Genomic DNA, 13039 nt, shown 5'->3' on the forward strand with positions numbered 1-13039 from the left:
TGCAGTAGATGACCTTGGTATCTACAATGTCTGACGAAGCTGTAAGTGCTCCACAGCACCTGCTTCAGCTGCCTTCATGGCCACTGGAACAAATTGTTCTCATCTGCCCATTCTGCCTGGGGAAGTCTTCACATGCTTGGGGTAGACACCCCACCCTCCCTCAGCAATGGGTTTCAGGCCTGCCTGTTACCCTCAACCTGGTTTAGTCTATCTAATGAGACAGTTTACTGGGGGTGGCCACTGCTCATGCTACAGCTTCTTGGAGCCACAGGTGAGAGCTGAGTGTCAGGTGGATACCAAAGGTGGATGAGCAGCCTTGAGAAGGGTTGGGCAGCTCTCACAGCAGAGGTGCTGGTCCTCCTGAACACCCACACACCCTGGGCACTTACCAATGCTATTTAAATGCTTATACCTCCTCATTCCCAGAAACCTCAGTGTTATCCCTTACTTGCCCCCCCATCTCTTCCTTTTTTCACAAATATAAATTTGACAATCATTTGTCAAAGCTAATCATTTCTACCTTCATATCAATCTCTTGCATCTAACACCTTCTCTCAACTCACATGTTTACTATTTTACCTCACTACCTCTTGGCTGGACTGCTCCAACAGCCTCCTAAGCTGGTCTCCTTTCTTCAGGTATGGTCCATTCTCCACAGAGCTGTCAAAATAATTTTCCTCAAGCACATTTCTGACAGTGTCACTTTCCCATTCAATAAACACCGGTGACCTTGGAACCCAATGTAAACTCCTGTTTAGTTCTTAAAAGTTAGGTCCAATAAACAAGTATTTACTAAGTGCCTGTGTGGCAGGCACTGTGCTTAAAAACCGGGGATACAAAGTCAAAACCAGTCCCTGACCTCAAGCTGCTCACAATTTAATGGGTAAAACATACAAACTATGCATACAAAAGGTATGTACAGGATAAACTGGAAATAATCTGAGAGAGACGGCACTAGCATTAAAGAGGATTGGAGAAAGATTGTTGTAGAGAGATTCTGGCTGAAACTTGGAGCCAGGAATTAGAGATGAAGAGGGAGAACATTCCAGACAAATGGGACAGCCTATGAAAATGCACGGTCTGGAGATGGAGTGTTTTGTGTAAGGAACAGCAAGGCTTATGTCACTGGACTGTGGCAATTGTGAAGGCAAGGAAGATATAATAAAACTGGAAAGGTAGGAAGGCATGAGGTTAGAAAGGGCTTTAAAAGCTAAACAGAGGATTGATCCTGGAGATAAAAGGGAGCCTATGGAGTTTATTGACTGTGTGTGTGTGTGTGTGTGTGTGTCTGACACACACCTGCTCCAGCCTGTACTTGAGGAAGATCACTTTGGTAGCTGAGTAGAGGCTGGATGTCAGGAAGACCAACCAGAAAGCTATTGCAAAAGTGCAGGTGTGAAATGATGAGGGGTCTACACCAGGTGGTGGCAGTGAGACCTCTTCTTTGAGAAGTGATAAAGGGTTCTATGTGACAGATGTTGAGAAGGTAGACTTGACAAGACTTAGCAATGGACTGACTTGAGGATGACACCCAGGTTGTGAGCCTGGGTGACTGGAAGGCTGGTGGTACCCTTGACCGAAATAAATAAAATGATTTACCTAAGGTCACAGTTTCAGTTAGAACTTGAAGCCAAGTTTCATGTCATTAACAGCCAATTCATCCAGAATGATTATCTCATCATTAGTAACTATCCTACATTTATATAACATTCAGCTATATTCTACGTTTTTATAACATCCATCCACATTAAAATTACTTGAAATAAGCACAGAAAAGCATCACTTGACAGATTGCCTCCATGATTAGATATCTAAATTACATGAGCAGCATTATCACACAAACACAGTGATTGCACATGGATACCTTCAGTACATAAGCAAATAAATGTGAAACAGCAAAAGAAAAAACAAACAAACCACAATGAACAGGTAGGAGGCTATAGCAACACATATAAACATGACAGAGAAAAATTAAAAATAGAAAATAGTAAACATGTAATGATTGACCTCAGTCCAAGGCATAGCTGGTGGGTTATAGCAGTGTTGTTTTTGTTTAAAACATCACCTTCTGAATTATTACCTGGCTCAAATCTCTACAATTGTAAATTCTTTCTTTTTATAACTTTGCTGGCTGTCCATCCCTTCCGATCACAAAGGAATCTGAATAGCTCTCCTCTGGCACACAGGTGGTTGTAGTGAAATGTCATTGAAGGGCTCACCACGTTCTCTGGGGTTATTCTCTTACTAGACAAGTTGCCCAAACTTTCATCTACTTACTATGATGGGGCTTTCCATTTTTTCCTATCTAGTCTGTTTTGTGAACACTGAGGATTCATGGAAGGGGTCATATCAAGTCTCAGAAAAACTTATCACCTTGTTAAAGTTGACCACAAGCCTGAGCCCCACATTGTTTGTCAGAACTCTAAGAGAATTCTTGGCTTTTTTTTTTTTAAGTCAATCAAGTTTCTTATTAGCTCTAGTGTTCTCTTGACCCCTATGTTGTCCAAAGCGATGGAATAACTTCATAGCCATAGAACAATATGCTTTAAGTTGCCTAACTTTCCATTTCCAGAATTAACCTCTAGTGCTTCTGAATGAACTTCATGGGAGTGTAGACACAAGCAGAGACAAGGAGGGGAAATGCAGGACAACCAGAAATCCTTACTTCCTCGTAGGCTCTAAAAGCATTAAAATGTTACTTAGCTTACTGTCAAGTCTCTATTTTGTTCCCTACTCCACCCCCCCTTCCCAAAGCAACAAACTATCTTTTAGTGCTTCAAAACTAGCCTAATTTGTAAATATAATTGTAGCAGATAAGTGACTACTTTTAAGGCTGGATTAAGGTTGTGCTAGCTGAGGTTCTGACTCTTGTGACCTTCTAGCTGAATAATATCCCCAGACTTCTGAACCTGGGCCTTGCCTAAAACCAGTCTACAATTCTAATTATCCTGAGATGCCTTAAGTGGGAATAATGGTAAGTGATGTGGGAAGTCCTATGTAATATGGAGATACTTCAAATCCTTTGGGAGTGAAGCTTTTTTATTTTTAGTCATTCATTTGATTACAGGTTGTTTTCTAAGCTTTTATCCTTTCGAAGATGTCTTCAGCAAACCCATTCCCAGTCACATGTACTGCGCTCATAATATTCTTTTCCATAGTGGAAACACTTATTTATAGTACATCCAAAAGAGTGAATAAAACATTTGAAAGCTGCCTCCGAGGACAGGAAAAAAATTCTTTATATAAAGTCCCTTGTAAAAAAAAAAATTGAAACAAAAATAAAGAAAATAAAAGGAAAGAAGGCGAGGCCCGTGAGATGATTTATTGCAGTAACACGTCCTGGTCCTTGGTCTCCTTCTCGGGCGCCGAGGGGCTCTCAGGCTCATGGCTGCCTTCCTTCTCCTTCTCCTTCTCCTTCTCCTTCTCCTTCTCCTCCTTCACCGACAGCTCCGACAACTTCTCCACTACTTTATCAGTGTTTTCTTTGCCTGCTCCTGCTCTCTTTTCTCGTTCTCCTATCTCGTTCCTGCATTCTTCAAACTTTGCCTTAAACTTCTGGGCATTTTCTGCATTTAGGAATCGGATCGCCAGGCTTTGTGTCACTCAGTAAATACATATTAAGCGTCTATGTGCCAGGCACATGCCAGTCACTGTGAGGCAGCTGGTGGCACGGTGGATAGAGAACTGGGCCTGGAGTCAGGAAGACCCGAATTCAAATCCAGCCTTAGATGCTTACTAGTTGTGTGAACCTGTTAAGTCATTTCACCTGCTTGTTTCAGTTCCCTCAACTGTAAAATTGCACCTACCTTGCAGGACTGAGGATCAAATTACATCTGTAAAAAGAGCCTGGCACATATAACTGCTTATTTCTTTCCCGGGCACTGTGCTAAGACCAAGAAAGGTAAGACAGTCCCTGCCCTTGAGGAGCTCATGATATAATGAATGGCATTAATCCGTGGTGACCTGTGACTGCAAGTAGTGAGAGCAGGCAAACAACCCCTTCCATTGCTAGTTCTAGTCATGACTAGTTGAAGTCAACTAGGCTGAATTTTCTACTGTTTTCTCTCCCAGTAGGAGTTCGAGCAGGGACTCAATCTCTTGTTCTATTTCCATGCTTAGCATAGTGCTTAGAATATAAGCATTTAATAAATGCTTTTTATTTATTCATTCATTCATGTGTGGAATCAGTTACAATGCTCCAACTTATGTCGTCTCAACACCAGCTGCCTTATGGACAATAAATTTGAGTCCTGTAGGTTTACTCTCTTGTGTCTTGGCTTTTTTCATTTCTTCCATGCTTTCATCAGTTATCTACCCTGGTTGGCAGCGATCAGAGAAAAACCAGAGGGTTCATTGAAACAAAGTTTACATAAGTTGTTGACATCCTATCTGACTGGAGTCTCAAACTCTGCTCCACTTCCATGTGACTGCAGGCAGTATCAAATTTAGCAATGGTCAAAACACATGCCAGTAGACTGTTGTTGTTCCACACTGGAAATTAAATATAGTGTTCAAAAAAATCTGCAAAGCAAGTTTAATTTATTGTATTGATATTTAATATTGTTGATGATAATCATAAAAATAAGTACATAGGTCAGAAGAGGCAATTAAACTCCTATTTCAAATGGAGATTATTTTAACACAAATGTAAAATGTAAATTTTAATACAAAATGTAAAAAACAGATTCTATTGTTTTATTCAGAATTTATTCCCATGTTCTGTTTACTTATACCTGTTGGTGTCATTTGTAATAAAAATTAATAAATGACCAAAAACATTAAAAAATATTTATATTACTAACTTACTTGGAAGTTATATGTCTCTTTAAGGTTACTAAGAAGTACATCCTTGGAAAAGGACCCACATGTGCAAAAATATTTATAGCAGCTCTTTTCGTGGTGGCAAAGAATTGGAAATTGAGGGGATGCCCATCAATTGGGGAATGGCTGAACAAGTTGTGGTATATGAATGTAACGGAATACTATTGTGCTATAAGAAATGATGAGCAAACAAACTTCAGAAAAACCTGGAAAGACTTGTATGGACTGATGCTGAGTGAAGTGAGCAGAACCAGAGAACACTGTACACAGTAACGGTAACACTGTGAGATGACTGACTTTGATAGACTTAGTTCTTCTCAGCAATGCAAGGATCTAAGACATCTTCAAAAGTCTCATGATGGAAAATGCTATCCACATCCAGAGAAAGAACTATGGGGTTGGAATGTAGATAGAAGCATACTATTTCCTCTCCCCCCCCCCCTTCTCTTTTGTTTCTTCTTTCTTATGGTTCCTCCTATTGGTTCTAATTCTTTACAACATGACTAATGTGAAAATATGTTTAATAGGAATGTATATGTGGAACCTGTATCAGATTGTCTTGGAGAGGGAAGTAGGGAGGGAGGGGGAGAAAATTTAAAACTCAAAAGCTTATGGAAGTGAATGTTGAAAACTAAAAATAAAATAATTTTAAAAAAATTAGTAAAAAAAAAAAAGTATGTCCTCCATTTTTAGAACTCTGGAGTCAGAGGACCTGGGTCCAAATTCCAATGCTGATGTTCGCTACCTGTATTTACCTTGGGTAAATCACTTATTACCTCTGAGCCTCAGTTTTTTCATCTATAAAATGGGGGGGGTTATACTAAAAGACTTTTAGGGTTCCTTCAGCGCTATTTCTATTATCTTATGATCCTATGACAGACATTTAAGTTTGTTCTGTTAGAAATTTCCCTGAAGTGACAGCTTACTTCAAAATCAAAAACTCCACTTTGTGCACAGGAGACCAATTACATATAATTCACTCACAGAAAGGTTAAGAGTGAAATAAATTCTGTGAGATAGATACTCCTCATAAGAACATGCCTATCCTCCAGCTGAATTCCTTCAACTGATTCTTTCATTTTTTATGCACAAGCTGTATAGATGGTTAAGATGTTCAGGTATTAAGTCCTAGTTTGGTGCTTGAAGTCTCCCACTGATGCCCTGAATAAAGTGGAATTGGGTTCAATCAATGCTGACACTCTAGAGATGGATGTTGGGTTTGAATATATACCAAGGCCACGGTAGCCCTTTTGAAGCCAAGGATTTCCTTAGGAAACTTCAGGCTTACTCTGACATATCCCAAGTGTGGATAGATGGTCCTTGTCCAGGTGAAAGGGGTCCATAAGCAAATGATGATGACTTGAGGCTTACTGTTTTAGGGATCTCTGGTGACTTGTGTCTGGCCCCGTTTACTGGAATCCAGCACGATGGCCCATCCAGACTAAGCCTTTAGCAGAAGAAAGATCTGCTTCGGTGGCTGAGCCTTGCCAGCAGTATTCCCACATAGGCTGCTAGAATCTCTGATTCCCTGAGTCTTTACTTTTCCAAATGGTTCTCTTTCTCATCAGGTTCTGTGTAGTTTTCTGGCTTTGTGTATACGTGAAGTGGTCTCTTGTTTGGGTTCTGTGGCCCATAATCAAGAGGTCCTGCAGCTAATAGAAATCAGATACTGTTGTGTTGGTTCCACCCTTTCAAATGAAGGCCAATTTTCATACTTTTTTACTCTTAACAACTGGCCATAATTCACTGATTCATAATTGCTGATAATCTCTAGCATTTATGACTTCTATGGCTTTGGTCTCATTTTCTGGAACTGGGTTTCTTCTTCAGCATGCCTTTTTTCCTAAAGTTCCCATATATTTTTTTTTAAATTCAAATTTCTTTTATTTTCAGTTCCATATTCTCTCCCTCCCCTGACTTCCCTTTGCCTACCCATTGAGAAAGCAAAAAAACAAAAACAGAACTCCTTACAAATATGTATAGTTAAGCAAAACAAATTCCCACATTAACTATGCCCCTGCTTACCCCCCCACCCCAAAAGAAACTGCCACAATTTGCACTCCATCAACCCTCTCTCTCGAAGATTTAGCACGTGTCGTTACAAATTCTTTGGGACTATGAGCTCTATCCACTGTGCCCCATCCTTCATCATTTCTTAAAGTACAATAGTATTCCATCACAAAAATTTACCAAAACTTGTTTAACCATTCTTCAATTGATAGGTACTCACCCCCCCCCATCAGTTTCTATTTTTTTTTCTACCACAAAAAGCTGCAATAAATATTTTTGTACATATAGCCCTTTTCCTTTTTATGTGATTTCTTTGGGGGTATAGACCTAGTAGCAGTATTGCTAAGTCAAAGGGTTGCTGTTGCTTTCCAGAAACGTCAGACCAGTTCATAGTGTTATTAATGGGGCATCAATATGCCTGTTTCCCCACAGCCCCTCCATCATTTGTCACTTTCCCTTTTTTTTGGTCAGTCTTGCCATTCTGATGGGTGTGAAGTGGTACTTGAGAGTAGTTTTAATTTGTATTTCCTTAGTTTTTAGTAATTTCAAACTTTTTTTCATATGGCTTCAGGTTTTCATTTTTTTCTGGCTTGGACTACTGCAACAGCTTCTTGAATGCCTGCCTCCAGCCTCTCTCCCTTCTAAATCACCTATTATACCGTTGCCAAATTGATATTACTAAAACACAAGTCTGACTATGTCATCCCCTTGCTGTAGAAGCTCTCCTGCCCCTCAGATTAAAGGAAATTCTTGCTCAGATTTTAAAGCTCTTCACAATGAGGCTCCAAACTGCTTAGCCTCCATAAACTGGCGTGGGATTATGTGACATTCCATTCCCCCCATATTTTTGGACAAGCTGTCCACCAGGGAGTTCACTCACTCCACACTTTTACCTTTTAGAATCCCTAGCATCTCACTGTTTGCCTTTTGTATCCCCACAGCTTACTTAGCACATTGCCTGGCACACAACAGGGTTTTAATAAATGCTTACTGTTAGAATGACTAAAAGTTCAGCTCAAGTACTACCCCCTCTATAAGGCTTTTCTCTTGATCACCTTATTTGTTAGTATCCTCTCCCAAGAAAATACTCCACATGTACTTTATCTGTGTTCATATTGATTCCTCTTTATTGATATAAATTCCTTGGGGGCAGGGGCTGTTTTTTTTTTTTTAAACTCTTGTAGCCCAGCATTTAGCATTTAATAAATGTTTGTTTTATTGACCCGAACTGGGCCAGCTTTCTCCTCAGGTTCTTCCTCCCCTAGTCTTCACCTCCACAGGAAGCTTCTCATATTGGCCACAGCAGTCTGCACCACTTGGCAGCTCAGGATCATAAATTATTACTCTTAACTTGGCAGCTCCCTACTCTTTACCTCGTCATGGCAACACAGGCGTCTTGCTCCCAAGTCTACCAAGCAGGCTGAAGCAGATCTCAAGGAGAGAGGAACAGGAATGAGGGAATGCAGAGCTCTCTTGGCTTCCCACAATTCAGTCCAGGGGAATCCACGTAAAGACGAACCTGAGCAGATCCGTTGACCAAGCTTTTCCCGATTCCCCTAATGCTAGTGCTCATTACCTCCAGGTCACCACAGCTACCTATCTACCTGTATACTGTGTGTAAAGATGTATCTGTGTGTGTGTGAGTATATGTATACATGTGAGCTCCTCCGGTGCAGCGTCTCTCCTATCTTCCTTTGTATCTCCCTCGCTTAGCTCAGTGCCCCGCACGTAGTAGGTGCTTACTGACTGAATGACCCACTAACTACAGGGAAAGAAATGTTCGTTGCCTGGGGGAACGCTGGGGCTGGGGCCGAGGGGCGGGCGGCTGCTGTCCAGGCCCTACCTCGGCTGCCGAGTGTCTCGGAGGGTCCCTTGGCTCGGGTGCCGGGCCGGGAGGGGGACGCAAGGAGAAGGGAGGTCGCGGCCTGGCCTCGGGCCTGCTGCCACACGCTCGCTGTGGGACCTCGGCAAGTCCCTTACCCTCTCTGGGCCTGTTGTCTCGGGTCCAGGGGCCTCACAGTCCCCGGGTTTCCTCCGTCCCATACTCACCCGGTCGCCGACATTCCTCACGTCGCGACAGCCACGACGCGACCATCAGACTACTTATACCAAGAGACCTCCCCACACCTAGGGGGCCGCCAGAGGCTCTGGGCACTGCGCAGGCGCAGTAGGCAGTGCGGGCTTCCCAAATAAAAAACAACCTCCGCCCCAGGGCGCCGTTCGAAGCGTTCTGCGCAGGCACCTCCTGAGCCGTTCGCCAATCGTTGAGGTGAGGGGAGAGGCCTGTCTTTTCGTCCCTTGGGCTTCTCCGGCTCACTGCCCACGTCGGGTCGCGTCGCGCCGGCTGACGCGAAGAGTCACGTCACTTCCGCCCCCCTCCCGGGAGGCGGCGCTGGGCCGGTGGCAATCCCCCGGAGGAGGCGCAGTCGTGAGAGGGAAGATGGCGACGAGCGGCGGGGAAGACGCTGTGGTGGCGGCGGCCGTGGTGGCGGCGGCGGGGACAGCGGCCATGGCGGCGGCGGGGACGGCTCCTGCTGCCCCGGCGCCGGCCCCGGCCCCGGCCCCGACCCCGACCCCGACCCCGGCCCCGGCCCCGGCCGCTGCCCCTACCCCTGCTGCAACCCCAGCCCCGCCGGCCTCGGCCCCGGCCCCGGCTCCTGCCTCAGCCCCGGCCGCGGCCCCGGGCTGGGAGGTGGCGGTCCGGCCGCTGCTCTCCGCCTCTTACTCCGCCTTCGAGATGAAGGAGCTGCCGCAGCTGGTGGCCTCAGTCATCGAGAGGTAGTACCGGGCGGGGACCGGGAGCCAGGCCGGGCGGGGGGGGGGGAGGGGGAGATTCTGCTGCATCATTCCGGCCGCCGCCCCTCCGACCCCCTCCTTCTCCCTCCTGGACCGGACCCGCCCTCCCCGGCCCCGGGGACCAGGGCCGAGGAGCTCGTGCCTCAGTTTCCCCTCGAGAGGCACGTCTTGGAGTCGGAGGAGTGGTAAAAGCGCTGGGTTTGAATCCAGCCTCTGCCGCTGACTCACTGTGTGACCTTGGGCAAGTCACTTCTCCTCCCAAGCCTGAGTTTCCTTTTCCGTAAAAGGAGGGAGTTGGGCTAAAGGATGCCCGAGCTTCCTTCTAGCTTTGACAGTCTGTAAAAGATGCTCCCTCCACCCCCTCCCTTATACATATACCTATGGTATCTTGAACGTGTGCCAGTGAAACTTGAGGAGGGAGACCTTGGGAGGAGCATCGTCGGGCTACAGTGGACAGAACATCAGCTTTGGAATCAGGGGATCCGGAATCAAATCCTGCCTCTGCCACTTAACTATTTGTGTGACCTTGGGCCAGCTGTTTGACCTCTTTAAACCTAAGCTTCCTTATCCCTAAAATGAGGAGGTAGAACTAGATAGCCCAAAGGCCCTTTCCAACTCCTAAATCTATGGTCCTTAGATCTCAGGCTGCCCCTTGGGAGGATGCCGTAGGACTTGGTATTATGGCAAGTTAAAATTTCCTGCTCTGCAGTGTGACCTTGGGCAGTAATAACAGCTCACATTTATGCATTACCTTAAGGATTACAGAGCGGTTTCCTCATAGCTGTCCTTTGATATAAGTAGAACAAATATTATTACCTTCATTTAATAGATGAGGAAAGCTGAAGCCCATGGTCTAAAGTGACTTGCTTAGGATCACCCCAGCTAGTAAGGATTGGAGTCAGAATTAAGTGACTGCATCACTCTGGACCTTAATGAACACCTCTGTGAAATGAGGAGGTTGAACATTTGTAAGATGCATAACGACATTTAGAGTCCGATTTCTCTGTGAATAGGATAGGTAGTGCAAAGAAGAATGAATTTGGAGTTGGAGGACCTGGGTTGGAATCCACACTGTTATTTTATGACCTTTGTGATACTGGGCAAGTTGTTTTGCCTTCGGGCCTCATTTTCCTCATCTGTAACAGGGCCTTTCTAGTTCTAAAACCTTTGCTCTTATGATGAGATTTCATTCCTGGGGCAACCCTTCCTCTCACCTAAGAATAGGGGCCTGAGAAACCTGAGGTTTAAATCAAGAGCCGACCAAATAATTTAACAACTAACAGTCCCCCAGTGGAAATGTAGTCATAGTAACTTGTGCCTTTATGGAGTTTAAGCTATAACACACCACTGATCATTCTCTCTTCCCTAAAGCCAGGGATCAGAAAGCTTCTCTACTCTTTGACCAAGAAGTTAGCATTTTTTCCATGGTGAAGAGTTCTTTTTTCATCTGTAAAAAAAATATGTCTTCAAATCATTTTACAAGCAGCTTGGTTAGCATGTGCCAGAGGATCTTGGAGAGGGGAGAGCAGGTGATGGAGGAATATCAGAGATGTGAGAGTTTCTCTATAGCAGTAGAGTATAGGGAGTTAAGAACAGTAAGGCGTTCCAGGAGACCTAGGTTTTAGACTTATTCTGTCAGTACCTTATTTCAAAATCTAGGGCATTTAGGTTACTTTTCGTAGGGTGATGGTGTCAGAGTCAAAATTTTAAGCTAGGCCTCCTGACTCCATGCCTACCCTAGTATCCATTGCACTAATCTGTAAAACAAGGATATTAGACTAGTTGACCTCTGGAGTTTTCTTTCTAACTCTTTTGACTTTCTCTAAATCTTGTTTTAACATCAGTTTTTCTTATCATGGAGACACTATCACCCTCAGGTTGTGGGAGCTGTTCATTTACAAAGAGATGTTATGCCAGAGTTCCTGCCACCAGATCAGACTTTCATAAATGTAATGAAAGAAATCATCTTTTATGTTAGTCTCTATAGGAGATGACCTTAATTCTGTTTTTTCCAACCAAAACTTTATACTACTCTCTACATTTACTGCTAACTGGGTCACTTTATCCTAGAGCAAAGTAAAAAAAAATGAGAAAGTTTTACAGAAAGTCAGAAATAAGTAGTTATTACTTCAGCAAGTCTCACAATCTGACAGTGTTTGTTTTTATGCCTGGTTGGCATATATCAAATCCTGCTTCACAAGTAAATCCTTTAGATAATTTTTCCTATTTTATTATCAAACCAAAAATATTCTGAAGATGGAGACATATCAAAGTTCTTATCTCAAATTATATACTCTCCTTTTAAAAAAAACTTTTAGATAAGTGGTATTTTTATTTTCCCTGAGTTTTACTCCAGTGTGTTGCTTGAATTGAGTTGCAATCAATAACATTTGGCATTAGAATCATTGAATTTTACAGAATTTTACAGAAGGGGCCTTAAAGTACCTTCATCCTGTCCAACCCCCTTAATTGATGAGAAAACTGAGGTTTACAGTAGTTCAGTGATTTCTAAAAGGGCACAAAGTTGTAAAGCAGAGTTAGGACTTGAAATCTGGCGTCCACAGTCCCAGTCCAGGGCTCTTTCCTCCTCCTCTGCAAATTTGCTTTCAGGTACTTAACTGACATATGCAGATCAGGTCAACTTTCTGGGTCTCAGTTTCCTTTTCTGTAAAATGAGGAAGTTGAGCCAGGTGTCTCAAGAATCTCAAGGCTCTCTACATGAGCATAGACAGTCTTATCATTCTATGAAAGCAGAATAACAGTTATTTGTTTATACACTGCCCAAAAACCAGCAATAGGACTGTTAAATGAAAAAATTAGATGATCTAATTCAGTGAATATGGGCAGTTCGGTGGTGCAGTGGATAGAATGCTGGGCCTAGAGTTAGGAAGTTTTATGTTCATAACTTCAGATCTGGCCTCAGATAGCTGTATGACCTTGGGCACTTAATCCTGTTTGCCTCAGTTTTCTCATCTGTAAAATGAGTTGTACAAGGAAATGGCAAACTACTTCAGTATCTTTGCAAGAAAACCCCAAATGGGATCACCAAGAGTCAGACACAAATGAAACAACTGAATAACAACAACAAAAATATCTGGAGCATATGCTGAAGTCAAGTATAGCAGACCAGATAGGAGACAAAATGATAATGGTCTCTTCCTGCTCCATCCTCTGATAGTTCATGTAATTGAGATTTGACCGTGCCCATACAAAAGAATAAGACAGCTCTTCTTTGTTGTAAAAGCAGTTCTCAACTGATAGGCATTTAACCACAGGTCCTTACTGAAAAAGCTGAATCCCATTGAATCACTGGGCAAGGTTGTGCAGCTTAGATTTGAATATGTGTGCACTATTGTGTCTTCCTTAGAATTCCAGGTGGGCTTTTAAAGGATGAAGATACTGAGAGGATAAC

At 43.4% G+C, this 13039-nt stretch overlaps 1 protein-coding gene across 5 annotated transcripts in view; it reads left to right on the forward strand.

Moving 5' to 3' along the window:
- Positions 1 to 9509: 9509 nt before the first annotated feature.
- Positions 9510 to 13039, forward strand: part of LOC114028479 (E3 ubiquitin-protein ligase UBR4) — a 147511-nt gene continuing 143981 nt past the window's right edge. For 4 of the 5 annotated variants that reach the window (XM_027842724.1, XM_027842725.1, XM_027842726.1 and 1 more), the window contains exon 1: positions 9517 to 9609. In XM_027842724.1, the coding sequence (XP_027698525.1) occupies positions 9569 to 9609 (41 nt within the window). In that variant the 5' untranslated portion in view covers positions 9517 to 9568. Of the gene's footprint in view, positions 9610 to 13039 lie in introns of all 5 variants that reach the window. The other variant, XM_027842727.1, reaches the window with a different exon arrangement.

The sequence above is a fragment of the Vombatus ursinus genome, unplaced genomic scaffold (assembly GCF_900497805.2).
Source record: "Vombatus ursinus unplaced genomic scaffold, bare-nosed wombat genome assembly UNPS02014884.1, whole genome shotgun sequence".
Classification (NCBI taxonomy): Eukaryota; Metazoa; Chordata; class Mammalia; order Diprotodontia; family Vombatidae; genus Vombatus; species Vombatus ursinus.